Raw genomic sequence first — 17,093 nt, 5'->3', positions numbered from 1 at the left:
TTTCCTCATTTCATCACAGATGGGTGCCTGCCATTTGGGGACTACTGTCCTAGGGTGTCCCATCTTAGCCAGTGCCATGACAACAAGATGGGGCTTGTTGAAGCCTCACTATTCTTCCTTCTGTCCCCTTCCTTTCACAGAGAAGGTCGTGGAAGCCCTGACAGCTGCCATCTTGGACCTGGTGGAGCTGTACTGCAACACGTTCAATGCAGACTTCCAGACAGCAGTGCACGGAAGCCGCAAGCATGATCTGGTCCAGGAGGCCTGCCATTTTTCTGGGCCCCTGGCCTTTACGGTCTATGCCACCCACCGCATCCCCATCATCTGGGCTACCAGGTGAGCACTGGGCTGAATGGCCTATAGGGAGCAAGCTGAGTTAGACTTCAGATGGCTTTTTCTGTCTGCATGTGACCCCACTGTCCTAAATTTAGGCTCTGGGGCATTATGGTGCACTGTGGCTGAGGGGATGAGCCCACTGAGAGGGAGACTGACGTGGGCTGGGACATCCCAGAGGAGAGAGAAAAGGCAGCAGTGGTCAGATCTTGTCACTCCCTCTCAGTGATGGCTGCTTAGGCATCCCTGCCCCCTCCTATCCAAGGCCAGCTGATGGAGACGCTGCTACGACAGATGGCCGCTTCCCAGATCTGAGTGCATGCCTCACGGCCAGTGACTGCACTCCCCTGCAGATGTACAATGGGAGGGGGCGGGGAGGTGGGAGATGACCCTTTGTCTGGAGTTCCCTAGGCCTGCAAGGGCGGGTGGAGGAGGACGTTAACTCGGTAATCCTGAGCTCCTCTCAGGGTCCCCCAGCATCCCAGGCCTGGGGGAATAGGCCTTTGGCTCCACCCGACCCCCGCCCCTCTCTTCCCAGACCCCCTCCCCCTCCCTTCCCCTTCTCTCTTTGTTCCTCACTTAATGTATTCCTCTGGGCGATTGGCGGAGAACAAAGGAGGCAGCCTGGGAAACCAGGGCCTTCTCTGACCTCTTCTGTCAGGCACCTGTCACGAGCCGCAGGGACTCCCATGTGTTGGCATTCATTTCAGCATATGTCGTTTTTCATCCCCCACGCTTCTCACCTGCGCATGCGCATGTGCGCAGGCGCACCCCCAGACACCCCATGGGCTGGAGCTGGTTCTAAGAAGGAGGCTGCATGGCTGCTTCCCAATAAAGAAGGGAGAAAAACCAAGGGCTCAGCATGGAACCTGAAACTGGGCAGAGAGATCCAGATCGAGTTGCTTTTCCCGGAGCACACTTCCGCAAATCCGATTTGGCTGTCCTGTCCCTTGACCCCATGTTCCAGTCCCACAGATCAAGAGTCTTACAGGGGAAATGGAGTTTGGCATAGTTCGGGTGACTGAGATGAGATCTGGGAGCTGAGTGTCCTGACCTACGCCCTTTCTCTTGTAGCTATGAAGAGTTCTACCTCTCCTGCTCCCTCAGCCATGGCGGCAAGGAGTTGTGCAGCCCCCTGCAGACCCGAAGGGTTCACTTCTCCAAGTACCTCTTCCACCTCATCATCTGGGACCAGCAGTAAGACCTCCCGCCAGGCTCCAGTGCCCACTGCAGACCCTCTCAGCCTCCTGAATGCCCAGATTAAACCAGGCTCTGTCACGAACCCTAACCAAACAAGCCATTCAGACTCTTGAGACTCCACTTCCCTAACTCTTAAATGGGGACAAGTGTAATTTCTACCTCTCAAGTTGTTATGAGTTTCCAATGAGAAGTATCCATAAAGGCTTGTTGTAAACCATGAAGGACCATATAAACATTAGTTTTAATAATAATTCATTGTTTTGATCTTGTCTCCCTTAAAAGGTTTAACTAGTCTGAGGGAGTCTCATCTCCCTTCTTCCTAAAGTTCCCATGGAAGAGGGAGACGGGACCATGCTTTCTCCCTTATAAATCTGGAAGGGCAGGCTGTCTAGAGGAAAGACTAATGGGCTTAGAGCTATAGGAATAAGGCTCTATTTCTAGCTCTGTCTCTAGTCGTATGTTCTCTCTGGCCTCTTTGGGCCTCAGTTTCTCAAACTGTAAAATGGGGACATTTGTTTAACTCAGAGGCAGCTGTGGCACTGAAATGAGGTAAGACAGGTTATAAATATAAACATGAAAACACAAGCACAAGATAGTATTAACCACTGTTTATTAACAGTAACTTGCTGTCCGGAAGGTAGCCATCAGCCAAGCAAAACAGGAAGGAAATGGAGGCCAGGGTGCCTCGATGGTGACATTGTAGAAGTTTGTGTGCCTTGTGCCTTTTCTGTGCTGCTCCATCCTCCCTCCAGACAGAAAGCACCTTGTTTGCTCCCCGCAGCTTACTTTCCCAGACTGACTTATCTCTGAGTCCTTATGTGCAAAGCAGAACTGCAAATTCAGTATTTGGAGTGCAGATTAAAGAGATTGAGGAGGGTCCTTGGGGAGGCCAAGGATACCAAAATAGGTGGATGGAGAGTCTGTGGAAATCCTGGGAGAGATGGGCCATTTTACAGACGGCCAGTGGGAGAGGCAGACCTTTTCTCCTGTCTTCACACGTTTATGATTCTTAGAGCAATAAAGGTGTAAATAAAGTCCTTTAATTAAGCAATCACCAGAGCAGGAGAGACTCCTTGGAGGCTGAGGATGGCTGCATTAAACGGCTCCCAAATTTCACCATCCCCTTGGGATTCTCTGGCCTCAATTACTATGTGTTTTACAGCTCTCCAGCCCAGGCAGACCTCACAATGAGCCTCAGACCCTTTCCCCACGGAGTATCAGAGGTGTGGAAGCAGCCCAGCATGTCCCACCTCAAGCTGCCTGCTCTGTGATCTCATTCTACTCCCTGTCTGAATCTCTGCCTCAAATCCCATAGGGCTGCTATCCTCCCTAGAGCCTCGTGGAGGGTGTCATGTCAGCGCTGCCCCTCCAGAGGCCCCGTGGCACCTTCATGATCAAGACCAAGGCATGTGGGAGGAGGCAGTGCAGTGCAGTCTTTGGGTGCCATCATCCTCTCCTTCTCACTGTAGGTGCAACCTTGGGCAGGTCATTCAACCCAAAATGGACATGGTCATAGGGCCTACGCTATAGGGTTGTTTGAGAGCAGTTGAGACATTGCAAGTAAAGTACTTGGCACAATACCTAGTACATGATAAATGCTTTCTTCTTTATCATCTTTGTTGTGTTCTGAGCTCTCTCAATTCGGGTTTCTCCGTTCCAAGTGACTGACGCAGTGACTGACACATGGGGATGTTTGTGCATGAAAGTGCTAAATGTCTATAGTTCCGTTCCAGTGCAGTAACCGCAGTGTCACATAGCAAAAAGCACCCAGTATATACACACATCACACACGTGAAGCCACGTCCCCCTTTTCACTGATGAGGAAGCTGAGGCACAGAGGTGTGAGTAGTTGCCCAAGGTTGTGAGAGGCAGAACCAGGACTGGAACCGGCACATCCCAGGAACGCTGCCCGGAGGAGTCAGCCCCTGTGATGCGCTGTTAAGGAATGGGTTGCAGAAGGGAGGAAGTTTAGGGCTACAGCTAACCTACTGGTTGTCCTGACTGACCCCAGGTGAAGGTCCGTGGGGGAGGTTTTAGAATACCAGATATACCCAAGGGCTGAGGAGAAGGAGCCTTGGTTGACGGTTTCAGCTAGAAAGGTTCCTCACTCTCTTTTTCTCTGGATGCCCAGCTGGAAGGCTCTTCCAGCTGAAAAGAAAGGGATCAGGACCAGCTCCGTCTCCTCTTTGCTGTGGGGTCAGCTGATTGTCTCCCTCACTGTAGCAGCATGGGGTCAGCTAACTCTCAAAATAGGCCCAGCAGCCTCACTCGGCCACTCTAGCCAAGCCCTGGCCTGACATGTACGCTGGCTGCTGGCGGGGTCCTAATTATAGCTGTGGGCCCCCATGGTAGAGGCAGCTGGGACAGGGCAGGGCCCTGCCAGTCTGGCGGGAAGGAGGGAGTGCCTCACTTAACGCGGAGATTCCCCTGGAGGAGTGAGGGGCAGCGGTGGAGGGAGGCTGCTTGATCATGAAACTGCTAACCTTGGGGGTGGCCGCCCTGCCTCTGTGCCCTCTGGCATAAAAGCTGCTGGGCCCTGGGCTGGCCAGAAGGGTGTAACAGTATGGACTTTGGCCCAGGGACAGCTTCCCCGAAAGGTAATGTGGGTCCTCCCTTTTCCCACAGCTCCCCTCCCCTCTCCACCCACCCCACCCCAGGCCCTTATCCTGAACTTGGAGGGAGTAGCCGGGTGTGATTCAGCCGTGGGAGCACGGGAGAGACCATCTGGGCTTGGGTACTGGCAAGGGCTTCGGTGTCAGTTCTTTGGGCCCTGCCAGTTTGCTTTCTCACCACCCAGGGACTTGGAGGAGCCCCTTCTTTTTATCCCTTTGGCTTTGAAAATGTTTCGGGGTGAGAACAAACTATTTGTGTCCAGTGGGTTAGGAGAAGAAGGGGACACGGGAGGACAGACAGGTGGGAGGGCCGTGGGGGAGGGTGCGCTGAAGGCAGAGATCATGCTGCTGCTTCCTGGCTGCTGTCAGCCGTAAGAGGTTGGGGAGGGTTGGGGATTGTTCAATGGAGAAGGATTGTCAAAAGGAGCAACTTCTCGGTGACTCTGCAGAAATCCTAAAACAAGGGAAGGAGTATGGCTGACGGTATGGGGCATGTAGACACCTGAACTCTAGGTGACTCTGGCCAAGTGAGTTCTGTCTGGTCACCGTGGGTAGCCTTAAAATCAGAGGATGTTTGTCTTACTCTACCAAGAGGCTGCAAAGACATATAGACTGTCCTCCTGCAGGCATCGAGTGGAGGTTTTGCCTGCAGTTTGGGATCTGTCCTGGTTCTGCAGGAAGGCTTACCCAGGGAGCATATCGGGAGGCCAAGTTCTCAGCCTCATCTTGACTTCCTGGGCCACCTGGCCCTGGAAGCCACAGGGGTGGCACTTCCTGATTTGGTTTCCTGTCCTCCCTAGGATCTGCTTCCCTGTGCAGGTGAACCGGTTGCCTCGGGAGACCCTGCTGTGTGCCACTCTCTATGCTCTGCCCATCCCCCCACCCGGGAGCTCCTCGGAGTCCAATAAGCAGCGGCGGGTGCCCGAAGCCCTGGGCTGGGTCACTGCTCCGCTCTTCAACTTCAGGCAGTATGTGGGCCCAGGGCAGCTTGGCCTTGGCAGGGAGGAGGGGATAGGGAGAGAGGCCTGGCCGCTGCGTGGGCCAACGCCCCTCGGGCAGGTTGGCCAGGTGGGGCTCACCGGCAGAATCCATAGGGTTCCAGCCCTGGTGGAGAGGACCAAGGCACAGGACTGGTGGCCAGCACAATTGATGTAATCAAGAGCTACTGGGCAGGACTGGTGGGAAGGGGCATGGATTTGCATGCTCAGGCAGCGTCATCTGGTCTTGTCATTGGAAGGAACTTAGAGGTCATCCAGTCCAGCTCTCTACATCATGAAGGCATCCCTGCCACCAGGTCACCCAGACCAGGGAGGGTGTGGTTAGTTTAGGAAGGCTTCCTGGAGGGGGTGGGTTTTTATAGGACTTGGAAGAAAGAGAAGGCCGTGGTCTGTGGGGAGAATGAGAGAGAGGAGTTGGGCAGTGGCTTCAAGCAGAAAAGGCAGAGTTTTGGATAGGGAGAGCGGGAGGAGAACCATCTCCTTAGCGACTGGGTTTGTTGGCTTATCCCACCTTCCATCCTCCTTAGAGTCCTGACCTGTGGCCGGAAGCTTCTGGGCTTATGGCCAGCAACACAGGAAAGCCCCAGTACCCGTTGGAGTGCACCTAATTTCCATCAGCCAGATAGTGTCATCCTGCAGGTGAGACCCCAGCCTCTCCCTCCCACCGACCCATCAGGACCACTCCAGAGTTGGCTCCATGTTTTCCCTTTGAGGTTTGGGCTGGGGCAGTAGGAGAAAGTGCGGAACTTTGCACGTGGGGTGATGAGACTGAAGCGACTAGGTGAACATGGTTAGACCCGGAGTGGGAGGGCAAGTTCTGCGGAAGCTACGTCCCATCTCCTTGAGGTTAACTGATTTCAAGGAGCCTGAAGGCAGGGTCTGAGACCCTTGCCAACCAGGGCTCAGCTCTTCAGAGTTCCTTGTACTGAACCCTAATATTACTAATCTGAGCCATCCCCTCTTGGGGCCCATGGGGAAGCCCTCCCCACAGCCACTCAGTGCTCTAGTGGGGTGGACCCATTCTCTGGGGACAGGAGGAGGAGCTGGTCAGGTCCGAGGTCTAGTTACCGTTTCTGGTTCCTTTTCTTATGGTCATGAGATGCTTTTGTATGGAATATGGAATATCAAAGTGCACACAGAATGAAAGCTCCAAGAGGCAGGCGTTTTTTTTTTTTTTTTTGCGGTACGTGGGCCTCTCACTGTTGTGGCCTCTCCCGTTGCGGAGCACAGGCTCCGGACGCACAGGCTCAGCGGCCATGGCTCACGGACCATGGCTCACGGGCCCAGCCGCTCCGCGGCATGTAGGATCTTCCTGGACCGGGGCACGAACCCGTGTCCCCTGCATCGGCAGGCGGACTCTCAACCACTGCACCACAAGGGAAGCCCGAGGCAGGCGTTTTTACCTGTCTTATTTACTACCCTGTGCCCAGGGCCCAGAACAATGCTCGGTACACATTAGGGTTCAATAAACATCTCTTGAAAGAAAGAGTGTGGAACTCCCTTTGAGGACTGGCTCCCTGAGCTCTGACATCCATTTTAGAAGGATGAACATGGCAGCAGAGAGCAAGGGAACCCAGCATGGAAGGCTTCAGAGTTGGCAGAGCTCTCACCTGGCATGTGGTCCCACTTTTCATCAGGCAGTAGTGCCCTCCAAGACCACACTGAAGGCTCCCCAACCTGGGTGTGGAGGCTCCCAGTGGCTCAGCCTAATGATGCTTCTGTTCAGAGTTTGGCCTGGGGCCAGTCCCCTCACCTAGATGCATTTCAGCCCAACCTCTTCCTCACTTGACCGTTTTTCTTTCTCTCTCTTGGTTTCCTTCTCATTTTTCGCTGGAAGTTATAGCTGGAAGGGACTTTAGCGATCACCAAGTCCAACAAGGTTATTTTACAGACAAAGAATCTGAGGGTAAGGGAGGGAGGAAGGGAGGCAGGAAGGCTGGTGGGTAAAAGAAGAGCTGGAGACCCAGGTAGGTGGCAGCCCCACCCAGCTTCCTGTTCTCTCTCCTCACTTCCCTGATGTCATCTCCCAGATTGACTTTCCCACCTCAGCCTTCGACATCAAGTTCACCAGCCCCGCTGGAGACAAGTTCAGCCCCCGCTATGAGTTTGGCAGCCTCCGGGAGGAAGACCAACACATGCTTAAAAGCATCATGCAGAAGGAGTCCCTGTACTGGTGAGGCCCAGGGCATCCCCCATGTGTGACTCGGGCCTCCACTAAGTCTCTCGAGTTCTAACTGACCTTCTTTTACCTCCCAGCAGTTCCCTGTCCTCCTGCTTTGGGAGTCGAGGTGGGATAGGGTGGGCACTGCTGCCTAGGCAGGAAGTAGTGGAGAGAGAGCTCTGCAGCCCCCAGACGTTTTTCATGAGCTGACCTTAGGCAAAGTGGAGAGCTCACAGTCAGGATATTAGATCCGGGAACACCCATCCCCACGATGGGGACTTGGCCCAGAATCAGCTTGCCAAGAGGACCAGAGCTTTGCCCCACCCCCAGATAAGCTGTGTACTATTTGCTGTCCACTGGGGCAGCTGGCCCCTATGCTTACCACCCTGCCCCCACCTCCTGCCCCTTCCACACCCACAGCCTTTGCATTTCTCTGGCCCTGTCACTTTCCAAAAAGGATCAGGTGTCAAGGCAAGCTGGCAGCTGTCAGGGGTAAGCGAGTCCAAGCTGATCTCATCCTTGGGGCTGCTTCTCTCACCAGGGTTGAAGAGGCTGGAGGAGCTGGTGGGATCTGGGCTCCCCACCAGCCTGCTCTCTCCTATACCTCTCTGGCTCCTGCATGGCCCTTGCACGTGGCAGTTGGGGGAAATGAGAGAGATGGGGCTCATCTCCCTCGTGTCTCACCCAGGGCAGCCAGAATCACTGAGTGACTGCAGACCTCCCCTGCCCCCACTCCTCTGCTGACCCCTTGCTTCATTGGCCCCTCAGCTCCCTTCTCCCATTAGACACCTGATCTCAGGCAAGACCCAATTAGCTGCAGGTCCTATAAAACCTCCAGCTGGCCCCAGGAAGCCCCAGGAGGCCTCTCAGCTGCCCAGACCCTGAGCAGTGGGGACCACTGCCCTCTGGTGGCTCTACTTGGGAGTGATGTCCGAAGGGCATCCTCAGGAGGGGTAGCAAAATCGGTGCCCTTGGCCCCTGCATGCTGCCTTGGTGTGAGATGTCCCTGAGTCAAGGATCAAAGATGCAATTTGGACACTGGCTCCCAGAGTTTGCTTCACACATTGCAATCGCTTAGGGATATTTTTTAAATTACCGATGCCTGCCTTCCCCAGACATTCTGACTTAATTGGTTTTGGGTGTAGCCTGGACAAGAGGCATTTACAAAGCTCCTCAGGTGATTGTAACATGCAGCAAAGGTTGGCAACTACTGAATTGGAGTGTGTAGCATTCTCTTGGAGCGTGAGTACCTTACCCTCTGGCTGACTCTGTTGTCTCTCTCACCTCCCCCTACCACTTCCACCCCCAGGCTCACTGATGCTGACAAAAAGAGCCTGTGGGAGAAGCGGTATTACTGCCACTCGGAGGTGAGCTCACTCCCCCTGGTGCTCGCTAGTGCCCCCAGCTGGGAGTGGGCTTGCCTGCCCGACATCTACGCTCTCCTGAAGCAGTGGACCCACATGAACCACCAGGATGCCCTGGGGCTCCTGCATGCCACGTGAGTTGTAACACCCACCTTTCCTGACCACGTGTCCTTCCAGAAGCCAGGGCTTGGCACTGCCCATCACTGACCTGGCCAGCCCTGGGGAGAATGGTCAAGTGGGCATGGAAATTCAGGGCTTTTCCACTTCTCCTTTTCTCTTTCTTTATTTTATTCCACCCCCAGCCCCCATGTTATATTATGAACATTTTTCAAACATACAACAAGACTGAGAATTTAATAGTGAACATCCATATTCCCACCACCTAAATTCTAACCATTCACACTTGTTATATTTGCTTTATTGTGTATATACTGTCCATCAATACATCTTATTTTTTTATGCATTTTGAAGTAAATTGAGACATCATAACTCCTTCCTAAATACTTTAGCAAGCATAACATTAGCTAGAGCTCAATGTTTGTTTACGTTTTTTTCTTTTGAGACAAAGTTTACATATAAGTCAGTGCCCAAGGCTTATGTGTACATTTGCTGAGATTTGACATATGCACACACCTGTGTAACCCAAACCTTATCACTTAGTTCTGCTCTTACAGTCCTCTCTCCCTTCGTTCCTCTGGGGACACAGGCTCCCAGTCTCAAACCCCTAGATGGTACCCAATGTTCTTGGTTTATTTTCTACCACTCTTAGTAATTAAAATGTACCTGATCCACGTATTTTGCCTTCAGGACTTATTGAGGCAAAGGTTTTGCTAATCTCTGCTAAACTCATTCTGGCTAGGTGTACTGGCTTATATATAATTTCATGATCTCTGTTATTTGCCTGGCAAGCTTTGCATTAAAAGGATGGTACCAAGAAACGATAATGCTTTGACCCTCACGCGGGCTCTTTGATGGTGGGATTTCTGGCACAGTGGGAGTCAAGGAAGAGGTCTTTGGGAGTGGGGTTGAGGACTCTGTCCCATTTTCTTGAACTCATACAGGGAGTGAGAGTGGCTTCCATGGCCCAAGGCTGACTCTGACCGTGGGCCAGGGCCATTCTCAACGGTTGCAATCCAGAAAAGGTGCTTAAGACTCTTCTAGTGGCTTTGGCAGATTCTGGGAGTCATTGCCATTTGTTCACCCATGGCTCTGAGGCCCAGGTGTGAGGGTGCTTGCTCACTCCTGTGCCTTAGACCCTGTGGCTGGATTGTCAGGGTCCTGGGCTCTATTTTGCAGGTTCCCAGACCAGGAGGTGCGTCGTATGGCCGTTCAGTGGATTGGCTCCCTCTCTGATGCTGAGCTGTTGGACTACTTGCCCCAGCTCGTGCAGGTGGGTGAGCTGGCCTTCCCTCCAGTTCTGATGGTCCCACCCCCAGGACCCCAAGACAGACTGCATCCTGCAGGGATAGCAGTTGGTGTAGATTACAGGCAATCAACAAAGCCTCCTGTTCCCTGTCTCCTACACAGGCCTTAAAGTATGAGTGCTACCTGGACAGCCCCTTGGTGCGCTTCCTCCTGAAACGAGCTGTCTCTGACTTGAGAGTGACTCACTACTTCTTCTGGTAAAACTGTGTGCAGGAAGAGGAGAGGTGGACACATCTCCTTCACTTGGGAGTGTTTTACTCTAAGCCTGCAAGGGTGGGGAGCTGAGCCATGTGGGTTGCAGTATGTGGCTGACTTACCAGGTGGCCTTGGGCCAGCACCTTTTCCTCAGGGGCTCTCAGCTCACCCGCATGTAAGCGCAGTGGGGATCATCCCTGGCCCTGCCCTCCACCCACGCACGGCAGAAATACAAGGAGAAACCAGATGCAGAAGGGCTCTGAGCCCTATTTAAAGACAGCATGGGCAGACTGAGATATGGCTGAACACCTCTGTATAAGTTTTGCATCCAGAGCCTGTTTGCCTTCCCAAGTTTGGGGTGGGTTTTCCAGGGAGTCGGAGCTGGGTCTGACCACTCCTCACCCCCCCTTGCCTGTTATCCTTTGAGTGTTCTGACTTCCTCCCTCCCTTTGCCTGGTAGGTTGCTGAAAGACGGCCTCAAGGACTCTCAGTTCAGCATCCGCTACCAGTATCTGCTGGCAGCCTTGCTGTGTTGCTGTGGCAAGGGGCTGAGAGAGGAGTTTAACCGCCAGTGCTGGCTTGTCAGTACCCTGGCCAAGCTGGCCCAGCAGGTCCGGGAGGCTGCCCCGTCCGCACGGCCGGTGAGTGGGGTGAGGCTGCCTCTACCCATTTCCGGTTCTGGGCCTCTGCAGCCAGTCATTAACTTCTTAGGCATCTTGACCAGCAGGATGGCACTTAACCATCTCTGGTGAGGGGCTGGAAAGAGGTGTCTCCCTAACCTACAGGCTACAAACTGACAGTCTGCAAGCTGGATACAGCCCACGGAATGTGTTCTCTTTGGCTTGCGAAGTATTAAAATTTTTATTTAACCGTTTACCTTAAAGGCTAAGCCCAGTTGTGTAAGTTGTTCACTGCACAAGAGCACCCAGCCAGGGAGATGCATGAGGGAAGGGATGTGGGAACAGATGTATATGTATGACTGATTCACTTTGTTATAAAGCAGAAACCAATAAAAAAAAAAAAAAGAAAAAAAAAGAGCACCCAGCCAGAGGGGGGCGAGTGAGGGCTAAAATTCAGTCATACTTTGTTCACTGCTGTGAGCCACGGCTCAGGGCTGCTACTATCCAGAGGGTGCACCTTTATCTGTTTGCACAAAGGGGTTGTATTAGTCCAGTATTAGTGATCCTGGTTGCTAACATTGAAAAATTGGGAGACTGTGAAGTCTAGATGATTGGCTTTTTTGGCAACGGCCCGAGTGGCAACTCCTCCTTGGCCTGTAGCCCACCCTCTCAGTTCACCGTGGGCTGCTTTAAGCTGTTCTGTCATCCACCCAGTCTCTATAGGTGTTTGGGCTGTGGCCCAGGCTGTGGTGTGGGTGGGGCAGTCTTCCTTCTTCACCTTCTCCAGGAGGTTGTCCACGTCTCTCGGGTGACTGTTTCCATGCCAACCACTACTGGCACCCGCCCCTGGGAGAGGCCTGGCTCTGAGTGGAGCTTATGGGCCCCTCACCTCACCCCTGCTCTCCTTTCCCCACCAGGGGATTCTCCGTACGGGCCTGGAGGAGGTGGGGCAGTTTTTTGCCCTCCATGGCTCCTGCCGCCTGCCGCTTAGCCCCAGTCTGCTGGTTAGGGGCATCGTGCCCAGGGTGAGTGACTGGTAGGTTTGGGGCTCTCGGAGTGGGGAGGGCTCAGTGGAAGCCAGGTCCTCACTGAGCTGGTTGTCGAGAGAGGTGAGGAAGAAAGGCATATGTGGGGCCTCCTGCCAACGCTAATGTGTATGGACTTTTACCCGACAGCTCTGCGGGGTGGAGGAACTGGGTTGGGGGCTGGGGAAGTGCCTCTGCTGACGGTGTCGGGGTTGAAGTCCAGGCTGGTGATCGAGCACACCCTCTGTGCCTGGCACTGTTCTAAGTGCCTTCCTTTGGCTATCACATTTCATCCTCACGACTCTTATGAAGTCGGTACTGTTGTGAGCCCCATTTTACAGAGGAGTAAACTGGGTTATAGGTGGGACACACGACTTGCCAGAAGTCACACAACTAGTAAGTTGTGTGTGGAGTGAACTGAAGGGATGAGAGACCAGGCGCAGGAGCTGAAGTCCTAACAAACTGAACCAGGGTGATGGCAGTAGGGAGGGAGGAAAGGAATATGGGCTCCGCAGAAATCTGGAAGAAACAACGAGCAGCAGCTGGTGGAGAGTTGGAGAGGCCGTTTTCCTTCCTGGGCCTGTGCCACCCTGACCCTCATCACTACCCTCTCTACTGTGGCAGGACTGTTCCTACTTCAACTCCAATGCAGTCCCCCTCAAGCTCTCCTTCCAAAATGTGGATCCGCTGGGCGAGAACATCCGTGTCATCTTCAAGGTGAGGACACTTCTCTCAAGCCTGGTGGAATGTAGATGGTAGAGAGAAGGAGAGGTGGGAATCCAAGGGTGGCAGAAGCAGCCTCAGGGCCATTCTCTTCCTGCTGGTCCACACTGATGCTGCCACTGTAGTGTGTGAAAGACTATCGGGTGAAAAAGGAAATAGATTAATTATGTGTGGCCCCAGAGGGCTAGGAACAGTGTTGGGATGTGTAAGGAGGTAACTGACAGCTCAATATCAGAAGCGCTTTCTAGAAGGCAGAGCTACCTCAGCAATGGAATGGATAAGGTGCTGACCTGGCTGTCCCTGGAGTATTCAAGCTGAATGACTACGGCAGGCGTGCTGAAGAGGAAATTCATAAATCAGGTGCAGGTTGGACTTAGATGAATCTTAAGGTGTCTCTAACTGGTACATCCATGATTCTGAGGAATAAAGGATAGTCTCAGAGCGGACAGTCCCGTGGGGGAAATGAAAGGCATGTGTGACTTAGTAACATATATTTGTTGTGTGTAAGTTCCAAATCCAAGGTGTAAACATTCAAGTTTTAAGGCTTTGATGGTCAGGAAGGCTGCATGAAGAAGAGGACCCTGACTTCAGTGTAAATGGGGACGTGGGGTTGGGGGAAGAGCTGGAACACCACACGGGCAAAATGTGGTTCCTGGCCCATCTCTGGTGTTTGACCGGGTGTGAGCAGGTCTGAGTGTGAGGTGGGAGAACTGAGCAGTCCCTGGTCACTAGTCTGGGCCAAGGTTGCTCTCCTGGGAGATCTGGGAGCTGGAGGAAGTGGGGGAGGTGGTTCCGGTCATTGTCTTCCTTCATCCAGTGTGGGGACGACCTTCGCCAGGACATGCTGACCCTGCAGATGATTCGCATCATGAGCAAGATCTGGGTCCAGGAGGGGCTGGACATGCGCATGGTCCTCTTCCGCTGCTTCTCCACTGGCCGTGGGAGAGGTCAGTAGGGAGTGGGCAGGGCTCTGACTGGGCAGCTGGCGTGGGGGGCATTCTTGCTTACTGCCCTTTTGCCATTCCCTGACGAGAACTGTGTCCTTCTCCAGAAAAATGAAAAGGGCAAGATTATCCCATTAGAAGCTGTGGAATGGCATTAAAAAAAGAAGGCAGAGGAGAGAGACTATTATAAAATAAAGCAGACTTGGAGACATAACCAAGCATACTGTGTAGACTTTGGATCCCAATTCTAACAAACCAACTGTAAACAGATACTTTTTGACACAGTTGGAGGAAATTTGCATGTAGACTGGGTTAGACTATCAAAGAATGGTCGTTGAATTTTTGGATGTGATAATGGCATGGTGGTTATGTCCTTGCTAGTTATACTTGAAATACTTATGAGTGAAATGACATGTATGGAATTTACTTAAAAGTACTCCAGCTGCGAATGGGGTAGGCGGAGGGTGGAAGAGAAGAGGGGGAACCAGGGCTGGGTGAGTGAAATAGATGAAACAAGATTAGCAAAGTGTTGATAATTTTTGAAACTGGTTTTGTGTGAGTTCATGATACCATTTCTTTATTCTTATATGTATTTGAAAATCCCATAGTAAAAGTTAAAACAAAAAAGGATCATGGCTATGAGCTGGGGGGACCAAAGAGTCACAGCATGGAGTATGAAACCAGGGGAATGATCTTTCCCCTTATTATCAGACTTTGTCCAAATGCCCTAGAGCTTAATTTACAGGGAAGCATCCAGCAAAGCTCTTGTAGTCCTCTCCTGACAGACACCTTCTCTCTGCTCTGGAGAGTGACTTGATGTCTCCCCTCACAGGGATGGTAGAGATGATCCCCAACTCTGAGACCCTGCGCAAGATCCAGGTGGAGCACGGGGTGACCGGCTCCTTCAAGGACCGGCCCCTAGCCGACTGGCTGCAGAAGCACAACCCTGGGGAGGACGAGTACGAGAAGGTAGGAGTGAAGCGTGGGGGTGAAGCTGGGGTAGGATGTGCGTGACTCTGGCACACTGTGTTCCCACAAGGCCCACACATGCACAGAGAAGACAGCTCAGCTGTATTGGGAGGAAAGAAACACTCTTGGTTGGCTGGTGCCTCCAGATGTCTAGAGGTGGGTCAAATGACTTTTGTAAGCTGACCAAGAACATCCCCTGGTATCCAACTGGGAAGCCTTCGCTGAGTTCCTCTGGCAGATTGAGTTTGGAGGAGGGGGCCCTCTTAGTCACGAACCTATTCAGGTCCTCCTGTGTCCTGAAAGGAGTCCAGTGGTGCTTTGCAGAACAAGAGTTGGAAGAGTCTTTAGAGATCATTTTATCCAACTCTTCTTTTCATAGACGTGAATTAAGACTCACTCATTTGTTCCCAGTTATGGAGCTGGTTTGTGACAAGCATGTAACCAGAAGCCAGGATTGAGGATAGATATGAGACAGAGATGATAGAAAAGGTAGCTGACCTTCCTCAGGCGGGTCTGTACTGGGTGGTAGGGCCTTGGTGACCTGCTGTGTTCTGTGGCTGGTCCACAGCTTCATGGCTCTTGCCTCTGGGTTAATTAAGTTTAGGGGAAGGAATAAATCATAATAACCAAGCTCATAAGAGAATGACCATAAATCAGAAGCGATCCATATACTAACTTATATTGATCAATGGCTTTTATCCCTGAAGGAGAACCTACGTGGGCAACCAAATTATAATCAGAATGTTGTTTAGTGAACATGTAATTAGATGATCTTCCGAGGCCTTAAATGTTTGCATTCCCCAGGGTTTAATTCCTGGCCTGCTGTGCTCTTTGTACTCTTCTCGTGCCAGCTCATCATCTCTTATTACTTTACCACCCACTTACTGATGACTTCCAAAGCCATTCCCTTTTCCCTCTCTCACCACCCGACTGCTGGACCTCTCCGCTTGTGTTTCACCTGTACGTCAAACTCAGTATAGGCAAAGCCGAGCTTTCTGTCTCTCCTTGTCCTCTTGAAACCTGCTTTTTGTGTTTCTGGATGGTATGACTCTCTCTGTGCAGTCACCCAAGACAGAGCCATGAGTCTTCTTGATGTTTCCTTCTGCCTCTCCTCTGCTTTACCAAGCCCTGTTCCCCAGGTGTCTCTTGAATCTGTCCTCTTCTTACCATTTCTTTCAGCCATTTGCTTTCTGTCCCCTGAACTACTGGACTGCCTCTCCTCCTTCCATTACCATCCTCTGCTGGATTTCAGAGTCTTTTTTTTTTTTTTTTTTTTTGCCGTACGCGGGCCTCTCTGTTGTGGCCTCTCCCGTTGCGGAGCACAGGCTCCGGACGCGCAGGCTCAGTGGCCATGGCTCACGGGCCCAGCCACTCCGCAGCATGTGGGATCCTCCCAGACTGGGGCACGAACCCGTGTCCCCTGCATCGGCAGGTGGACTCTCAACCACTGCGCCACCAGGGAAGTCCCCAGAATCTTTTAAAATAAGGCGCAAACTGCTCATGTCACTCCTTTGCTCTCAATTCTTCAAAGGCTCCCTGTGTCCTAAAAGATGAGTCTGTCATCCACAGCATTGCCGCAAGGCCTTTTGTAATCCAGCCCTGCCTGCCCCTGTGATCTCATCCACTGCACCTCCCCATCTTATGATAATTTATGCTGTAGTTTATGGAGCTACTTGCATTTCTTCAATACCTTTAGACGATAGTATTTCCTTTGCCTGGAAAGCCCTTTCTTCCCTTTCCCATCCCTCAAAACCCATCCCCTGTATGTTGTAAATGTTAAGGTCCTCTACCCTTGGAAAGGAGTGATATTGTTTCCTCCCTCCCTCAACCCTATATACTATTTATACTAACATGTAGTTTTCAGGTATTAAGCAGCCACCATACAGAAGCACTGTGCTTGGTGCTGGAATTATGATTACTCCTTGCCAATGTAATAAAGAGTCATAATAAATATTATAAAAGCTTGTACAACAAGAATACACACAGAGAGAAACTAACTCAGTGTCTCAATGTTTAATATCAGTCTTTCAAAAATAGCTCTGAGCTCTTCTAGTCTTTCTGTTAGAATGATGCTGATAGTTTCTTATGGTGCCTTGCAGGAGGAAAGAACTAGAGTTACTTGTCTCTTGGCCACCTACTCAGCAAACAGAGTACCTCCATCCTATAAGTGAAACCCCTTAAATCAGGAGAGCTCTCTTTATACAGTGAGACTTCCTGCCAGTAAGCAGCCAACACCCTGCATAACTTAGGTGATGAGACTAGTTATTTACTCTGTGGCAGAGTACAGGCATATAGCTGCTTTGTAAGTCAAAATAGGATGCCTTTCAGGTAGAAAGAACATCTGTGACACGAAGACAGGTTGATGGAGATGGTTAAGACTGGGAGTTGATGGGTTATACTTATTGAGTGGTTTCTTTTCAATTATATATTTCCCTATCATAGAAATCTCTTTTTCTTCCAGAAGGTACATTCTGTGATTTCTTTACAAACTTTCTATTCTTAACTTCCTAGGGATTAGTCAGCT

At 51.7% G+C, this 17,093-nt stretch overlaps 1 protein-coding gene across 1 annotated transcript in view; it reads left to right on the top strand.

The window, feature by feature from the left end:
* The window catches only part of PIK3C2B (phosphatidylinositol-4-phosphate 3-kinase catalytic subunit type 2 beta), a 62,153-nt gene that overhangs the window by 32,775 nt on the left and 12,285 nt on the right, over positions 1 to 17,093 (top strand). Inside the window, exons 11-23 of the mRNA XM_081216338.1 lie at positions 141 to 336; positions 1,408 to 1,530; positions 4,946 to 5,113; positions 5,671 to 5,782; positions 7,174 to 7,316; positions 8,614 to 8,802; positions 9,965 to 10,058; positions 10,196 to 10,290; positions 10,749 to 10,929; positions 11,826 to 11,933; positions 12,558 to 12,650; positions 13,474 to 13,603; positions 14,433 to 14,569. Coding sequence (XP_081072464.1) covers positions 141 to 336; positions 1,408 to 1,530; positions 4,946 to 5,113; positions 5,671 to 5,782; positions 7,174 to 7,316; positions 8,614 to 8,802; positions 9,965 to 10,058; positions 10,196 to 10,290; positions 10,749 to 10,929; positions 11,826 to 11,933; positions 12,558 to 12,650; positions 13,474 to 13,603; positions 14,433 to 14,569 — 1,769 coding nt within the window. The remainder of the gene's footprint in view (positions 1 to 140; positions 337 to 1,407; positions 1,531 to 4,945; positions 5,114 to 5,670; positions 5,783 to 7,173; positions 7,317 to 8,613; positions 8,803 to 9,964; positions 10,059 to 10,195; positions 10,291 to 10,748; positions 10,930 to 11,825; positions 11,934 to 12,557; positions 12,651 to 13,473; positions 13,604 to 14,432; positions 14,570 to 17,093) is intronic.

This window comes from Mesoplodon bidens (assembly GCF_964165515.1).
Source record: "Mesoplodon bidens genome assembly, chromosome: 2".
NCBI classification, from domain to species: domain Eukaryota; kingdom Metazoa; phylum Chordata; class Mammalia; order Artiodactyla; family Ziphiidae; genus Mesoplodon; species Mesoplodon bidens.
The sequence above is the reverse complement of the archived record's forward strand: the minus strand, read 5'-3'. Positions and strand labels throughout refer to the sequence as shown.